Source organism: Buceros rhinoceros, unplaced genomic scaffold (genome assembly GCF_000710305.1).
Source record: "Buceros rhinoceros silvestris isolate BGI_N320 unplaced genomic scaffold, ASM71030v1 scaffold36735, whole genome shotgun sequence".
Classification (NCBI taxonomy): Eukaryota; Metazoa; Chordata; class Aves; order Bucerotiformes; family Bucerotidae; genus Buceros; species Buceros rhinoceros.
The window spans coordinates 8,117-16,234 of NW_010411747.1; the positions used below are offsets into that span (position 1 = coordinate 8,117).

Genomic DNA, 8,118 nt, shown 5'->3' on the forward strand with positions numbered 1-8,118 from the left:
TGTTCCTCCCCAGCAGCATGGGTCTGCTCCACACTTTCCCAGCCAGCCTTCTGCTTATTGAATTACCAGTCACCTGAAGTTCCCTCAACTTCCTTTTCACAGGAGGTGAGCAAGAGAAGGGTACTACACCTGTGAGGAAGCACTCTGTACTGCAAAGCATGAACAGAAGTTGCACTGTAGGAAGCCCGGCCACTGCCTTCCAGGGGCTTCACAGCTGTGTTGGGACACACCTGCTGTTCATTTACATTGTGAGGTGCAGACCAAGTTGGCCAGTGAGAAGAGAAGCTGCTAAAGGAATTAACTGTACATTTCACCTGCTAAATGACGGGTGGCTCTATTTAAGCTTCAGAGGGCAGTCCCCATGTAAGGATTTAGCGCTCTAATGATTTCTATGCCTTCCCCAGAAGGCCAGCTGACTTGCTGATGTAACAGACAGGCCTTGAACTCCTAAGCACTACTGCATCCACTTCGACCGTCTGTTTTCTGCTGAGAAATTCCACTCCAGACAGTAAGGCTGTTAACACCACTTGGTTCTTCATCCCAATGCAGACAGTGTGCGCTCCACTCAGAGGCTGCACAGAATGCCAGGATGGACAAGAGGCGGGGACGGCAGCAAGCGCCTATGAAAACCGGTAGCCCCAGGCTCTCGAAGGAGCTTCCCTCCCCCCTTTCTCCCCACACATAACACAAATTTGCAGTCAGTTTCCTATTTGTTTTCAAAGGGATAGGATTTCAAAGTCTTCATCTTCCGAGTCAAAGAACCTTTCCAATCTGTTGGCATCAGAGGAGTCTGCAAGAGAAAAAGAAAGCACCACCTCCATGGGACGCACTGACTGCTCAGCATCAGTGAGTCCAGCAGCTGGAGGGCAGCAGAATTTGAATGTCAAGTGCCCACAAGTTTCTAGAGGCTCAGTGACATACCCAAACAAAGGCTCAGAGGATGGATGAGAACACGTCAATAGCATGGCAAATGCACTGGAGAGAATTATATGATGCACCACTTTTCACAGATCCCAAACATAGCCCTGGTACAGTGCATCTCTGTGCTGTCTGTTTTGTACAACCTTCCTGCGCAGCACCTCTGTATTAACAGGAGATCACTCTGCCTCAAGAGGCTCAAAATAGAAGACCATGACCAGGTTTGGACTGATATCCATGAAGATATTTCCATCCCAGCTAGGTGATATGGGAAAATTCTTTTTCCCCCCCATGTATTGGAGACCTGTTTTCTGCTATAGCTATCTTTGATCCAGCTACTGGAGAAAGTAATTACACAATATGCACCCTCCCAAAAGCAATTAGAACAGTCCATTTTGTGAGGAAAGGTAAAGTACTTGATCGCTACTGTCCATCCTTCCAACTCTGTGGTGAGGAAAGAGCACATAACTAAAGGGGAAGCAACTTTACCACAGGGAAGATTCAGGTGAGAACACATGGGCACCACTGGAGAAGTAAAGGAGAAACTTGTATTAACTCAGACTTCAAGAAAGCACTCAATGGATTTGGCGGAAGAGCCAGCCAAAAGCTTAACTGCAGTAACTGATAGCTGAGGACAGAGAAGTGCAAAGCTGCAGACCTCCCTTGAATACTCTGAGACAAGCCTTCATCCCACAGCAGACTGCACAAATGCTTAGTGTCACTGTTTTTGATCAAACTGCAGTGCCCATGAGTGCTGGCAGGACAACTTCCACAGGTGCTCCTCAGAGGAACGGCCCCTTTCACTTCAGTGATGCAACAAAGAACCCAACTGGCTGGTGAAATAAGGACCAGGGGCTGGACAGTCATGAAAGTACTCCTTTTCATGAGGGGTAGGACTGTAAGAGACACAGAATGGCCATAGCAGATGAGAGTGGCTCTACAAGCTAGGGAGAAGGACAAGTAGCCCATTAAACAAACTTTTTAAGACTAAGAAGGGCAGCAATTAGGGACAATTTAATACAGACAAGGATAATTGACAGTTTAAGACAATAAAGCATTCTTACAGTAGAAGACAGAAAGTCTTTGAAAGTTCACGCTAAGGAGAGAGAGTGAGATAGCAAAAAGCAAGGGGTGCAGTATGCAAGTGATAGGACACAGTCCAATGCCTGGTGACAGAGTGTGTTTGTCCACACATACTCATTCCTTTTGGCAGAAGCTGTCAATGGCTCTTTATCTCCTGCAAGTCTGTGCTCATTATTAACATAAGAAGCAGAGCCTGAAAGCCAAAATACTGCCTAGCACCTGTTCCTTTTTGTATTGCTAGAGGGACATCCATAGGGAACAAGTGCCCCTCACTGGAACTCAGTTTGACCAGCTCTGTCTTTGACCATTTTCATCACCCAGAAACTCAGTTTTTGGCCTTTTCAATGGATCCTTTTGATTCCTCCAAGCATCACTTTACAAATCATAGATTCACATTCCTGTAATAGCCTATAAACTTGATATTTTTGCTTCCCCTCAATCACCATCACCATTCACGGACTCATTCTAAAAATCATCCTGAGATGCTGTGGGATCTGCGAACCACTAGTTGAAAGCCAAAGAACTAGATCAATTGACCTAAGAGCTCCAGATCAAACTCCAGGCAGAAGAGGAACATACTAGAAGTCACCATGCAATTCTACACAATTTCCAGAAAACCAAAGGAACCAGCATACTCTTGGCTTTATCTCACTGTATGGCCTCACCTGGTGTAAGTTTCAGGACGTCGGGATTGGAGAAATGGGATGGCTGGCGTTCGACCAGTTCAAACATGGGGAGCGCTCCCCTTACCAGGGATAGCTGTGGAGCAAGAGTAGAACTATGAGAACCAACAACTCTGTACTCACGGTGCTCTCCGTCTTTAAGGAGTAATAACGATCTGTTGGGACTTCACTCCAGCTGAAAAAACACTTCTCAAATCTTTGACTTGCATCATCAACAGAATTTCAGAGCTCTGCTCTTTTGGATAGTTTAATAAAGTAATTTTGTATGCTTTAAAATGGGATCATGCTATACAGAACATGGTTTGGAAACAAGACGATACCCTATAATCCTTTCCCAGTGATATAAACACAAACCTTTTTGATTTGCTGGCACCAATCGTTAAAGTCCTCCTCGGTGTTGCAGAAAAAGCCCTGAAAAAAAAATTCTCTTTATATATTGTAGATTGATCATTTCAGTCTTAAGACCTCGTATTAACATCAAGACACAGGACCAGGACTGCAAGCACTTACAACACCCAACTGCCTTACTTTTAAACTGTGGCTTACATTGCCTCATTAGACTGAACACTCCCCATATGCTTGATGTGATCAGACTGTCCAAATGCTGGAATCATTAATGTAATGGTCTGCTCTACTGCAGAAGGAAAACTGGGCAGAAACAACGCACATGGAAACAAAGGGCTGGCATTTCAGGTTCAACAGAAATCAAGCCACACTGAATCATAATACGGATTCAAGAATGGATTCAGATGTGCCCATCAAAAGGCAAGAATCAAAGTCCAAACTATACCTGAGAGAAGGATACTGTCCCATGAAAAACGGCATTTCATTGCCATGCAAAGGGGACTTCCTTGTAGCAGACTGCTTCCTGCACAAGAAGCTTCTTTATTGACATTACTGAAACCCAAGGCAGCACTTGCCCAGAGTACAGCATACCTGTAGAGTACCCAACCCATCACCATTGCCTTTGCCAGCTCCCTGGGAAAAGGAACAGCTGTGAAACAGAGGGACCACAACACTGCTCCTTCAGGTCATCAAGGAACAAGCAGCAGGAACGCACCACCGCAATGGAGGGGTCGAGCTCGGCAATGCTCATTCTGCAGGGAGGGTGCTGGCAGTGGAAGCTTTCATCAGGGAGACAGCCGCTGTCATTGGGCTCCACTGCAGGCTGCGTAGTGTGGGGATCCAGGTAAATGAGTTCCTCACCTGGACAGACAGGCAAGGAGACATCAACAAGAAGAACCATGCCAGAAGCTGGTCTTCTGAGAAGGAAACGGTGAGATAGAAAGAGGAGGAAGAACGATGACAGAGCCAGCTCTCGTAACCCCACAGAGGAACCCATGTCCTAACCACAACTTGCTTTCAGCCACTTCCCAAAGCTTCTCATCCACGCAAAGAGCCAGCTGCCAGCACCACCCTGGGATCAAGGCATAGGCACTATTTGGAAACTGTTACTGCACATGCCTTCCAGGGTCCTGTGTAAGGTCAAGTAGGCCTCAGCAATCCAAAGCACAACCACCCTGAGGTCTCAGGCAGAGACAGAAAATAAGAGGGAAGGAGAAAAGGACAACCGTTTGTAGGGTTTCACGAAGGGGACCTCTAAAGGACAGTTAAATCCAGCCAAGCCCCTAAAAGGAGGTCAGCTCTTAATGTAGGAAGAAGTCTCTATGCACACCTCTTTACAGATGGGATTTAGCATTATGCAGTGACAGTTTACAGCCCGTATTACAGCCACTGTTCAAAGCTGCATCACTCTGGTCCTCAGAAAGAGGTTCAGTCCACAGCAGCCTTCCACGCTTCCCGCAGGAAAGAACCACCCTGCAGCATGCACCACGGACCAACCAGGAGAGCTGTACTGCTCCACAAGCATTTTTTAGCTGGAGGAGATGCTTGGAAAGTCTTTGCAGTACTCTGGGCACTCACCTACATAGCCAATGAAGTAGTGAGCACTGTTTGGTTTCCCTCCGATCACTCCCAGGGACTGGGGCATCATGAAGCAGTGCTGGAAAAGCAATACAGAAAACACACAGCTGACAGACAGTGAGACACAGCAGGTGGCAACAAAGGCAAACATCCAAAAGTGTTGTGGGAAAGAAAGAGAGGGACGCTGAAAGTCAGCAACTCTAGCAGCCTTTTCTGGAGAGAAGCTCCATCAGGAAGGCTGAAGGCTGCAACACAGGGCCTTCAAAAAACACAGAAACAGCTCAAAAACATTTTTAACTGCTGACAGGAACACACAAGCGGACCGAATGGAAGAAGCAGCACTTCTCCAGGACTCAGTCCAGGCAAGTCCTGGCTCTGCTGCACTCACTGGCAAGATCCCCTGGGGCTGTCATCAGGTTGCAACAGTGCTCTTGGAAGGGCACGATCACTCGGGAAACAGTTTAAGTTCCTTATCCGGCTGCAGTATCCAGGCACCACCTACTGCATTAAAGTCAAGTAGCCTTGCATGAATTCAGAACTCTCTTACCTGTGCATTTCAGAGTTTGCTAGCATGAGGACAGCATAACAATGTGCACCTTGTCTTGTGCACATACTCTGCACACCCTAAATTCTACAGCCTCCTGATATTCCAACCTGCAACCATCTGCCAACTTCTAGCCTCAATCTGCAGTACAAGCTCCAGCATCAGAGCCACAGGGAGTATGCAACACCACATTCATTAATGCTCAGGCTGCCACCAAGCACAGTACAGTTGTGCTGAACAAATGCTAGAGCAGGTTGGTACCATCTAAACACAAAAAGAGGCTGAGATTAAGTTGTGAAGTAAGATCCTCAAAAAAAAAAACCCCCAAAAACAGGAAAAAAAGCCCCAACCCCCCTGCCCCATTTTCCTGATTGTAGCCTGCAAGAACCCATATCCTGACCTCTGACAAGAATTGTCTCTAAACACAACCTTTTCTTTTGCAAATAGAACAGTTTCTTCCAAGTGTTTTTGCCCTAAAAACAAATTCCAGAAATGACTTAATTCACAACAGGGTCCTTAAGCATCAGAACACCAGGAATTCAGCTCCAGGTACCCTACCTTTAGTGTTTCAATATAGGCTTCATTGATCTCTGTGAGCCCAAGTCGGAGAGGTATCAGCAGCACCAGTGGTTTCCACAGTGGGAGCCTATCTCTAACCCCTGCTTCCTCTGGGTACCCGTTATAGAGCACATCTGACTCCACAGAAGGGCATGCTGCAGCTCCAGCACATGGGAAGTTAGACTGGCACAACCGCCCTACAGAAAGAGAACATGAGCAGAAAGCATCAGAAATAACCTCAATTTCCAGACCTTGAGTAATTGTATTCAAACTCTAATCAACAATTGCTATTTGCTAGAAGTCTACAGCTCTTAACAAAAAGTAAAACTTAAAGAGGTCCAGTGCTGGGACGTGATGTATGTACTCCCTGCAGGGCTTCTGGGAGAGCTCAGCATTTCATCTAAGTTTACATCAAGATTATGCCAAAGCATGCTGTACTTACAGCCACCATCTGGTGGGCCGTTAACATGCAAATTCTTCTAGCAGGTGAGCAGCTAAGCAACAACCTATGCCAACAAGGTTGAACGAGTTGATCGGGAGGCCAGGCAAAAGTCCTGAATTCAGAAAACACGTAGGCAGAAAGAAAAATCTGGCGTGTTCAACTCCAGAGGAGTCCATGGAGGCTATGAAGATAGTTGAACTGGATGAGAAAAGCATTATGGCTTAACACAGGAAATATTAACCTGTCATTAGCTCTGTAACAAGATACAAACATGGTGTCTGTCTAGAGTAGTTGTAATTTTCCTGAAGTTCCCTAAAGCCTTCACAAATTTTATTTGGGATCATTCAGAAGCTACTTTAGAGATGTAAAGCAGGACGATCATTAAACTGCAATTATGGCATGAGCTTTGCCTGTAAGATACAGGGCAGTAAAACTCTTTGGGGCATATGTATGACATAAGTGCTATGCATCCTCACACGACAGGCTTAACAAACACAGAGCCAGGCTGTAATGATGTAAATTCTAGTACAGAAACATCTCCAAGCCTACCTGTCTCACTGGCTCATTTCAAAACTTGCTGGGTGCATGAAGGAAAACAGCCAAACCCCAAAGAAACCCACAGCACTTTAATCATGAAGCTAAGCCAGTAGGACAAAATGCCAGAGGCTTGTTTAATTTATTCCTGGCCTAAGTTGAATGCCTGGATATTCTAGCAGGTAGGACGCAACATAAACAAACATCTTCATCACTAGCCATTTCAGCAGGGTGTTTGCTCACTACTGAGAGATTCGAACCCAGCTGAACAAGGAGAACGTTACACCCACGGTTAGAAGAAATAGGACTTTGATCCAAAGCCTCAGTATGAGAGACAATCTGCACCAAAGAGTTTGCAGTTGCTCCCTATACTGTCCCTCAAGGAGAAAGAAGGTATATGGGTGTATCTCTCGTGTACAGATATAGTTACCAGAGGTCCTGAGAAAATGGAAAGTCATCACTTGTAATGATTTATGCTGTTAAAACAGTAAAGATTATGGGTTTTTCTGTAGCCTGCTTGTTCTGGTGATCTGAAATCAGCTGCCAAGCCAGAACTGTTGCTTGATCAGTTGTCTCTGCAGATTTCCTCCTCAAGCAAAGCAACCGGCAATCCCGCACTGTGACATAAACATCTTTAAACCACGTTTAGCAGTAGGGTGCTCAGCACAGACTGAATACACCTTGCTTCTTTGGCAGGCTTTGCAGTGCTACGGTGCACAGCAGAATGTGCTCCCCAGCTGGATCCAAACCATTTATTGCAAACATATTCCAGATTTGAAACATCTCTCCTGCCGCAGCTGCTGCTGTCAGACACTGGCTTTACTATCTTGGTTTCTCACCACCTTTCTGATGCACAGGATCCTGCAATGCTCAAGAGCCCCTTTCTGATACAACAGACTCAGAAAGGATAAAGATGGATGTTTCTTCACTGCTCTAGCAGAAGACACTTGCTATGAACCTTAGGCTGAATAGTGTTATTGACCAAACTTAACAGACATATGAAACAGCATTAGCTTCTGAATGCTTCACTATCAACAGACATTTGGGGCACAGGATATAGAGCACATACCTACAATTATGTAACTCATTAGACACACTCATATAGAGACTTTCAGGCCCTGAATGCATACATTATGGTCCACATTTGAGGAAAATACACAAACACCCCCGATATGTTACAAGCTGTGTGGACATGTAACTTGAAGGGCGGTCAGTGCTGAACAGTCCCTGCCACACAGGAAAGAGCTTGGAGCACACCAAGCCTTGCAGACAACCTGTTTCAGTTCTACAAGCAATGTTTTCAGGCTAAATATAAAAGACAAATACAATTTCTATTCTCAGGCTGGCCCTTGTTTAAGCCAAAGGCATCAGCACGTATCTTAATAGGACTATGTGCACATAAGGTTACATAGAATCACATGGACTCACAGAAT

At 45.6% G+C, this 8,118-nt stretch overlaps 1 protein-coding gene across 1 annotated transcript; it reads right to left on the reverse strand.

Moving 5' to 3' along the window:
- On the reverse strand, window positions 1-5,906 carry ATG4B (autophagy related 4B, cysteine peptidase; the record flags this gene model as incomplete). Its single annotated transcript, XM_010136117.1, has 6 exons — window positions 1-790; window positions 2,667-2,760; window positions 3,039-3,095; window positions 3,745-3,890; window positions 4,608-4,686; window positions 5,710-5,906. Coding segments are annotated over 6 exons (647 nt in total), but the record flags the coding sequence as incomplete, so codon positions are not given.
- Window positions 5,907-8,118: the final 2,212 nt, after the last annotated feature.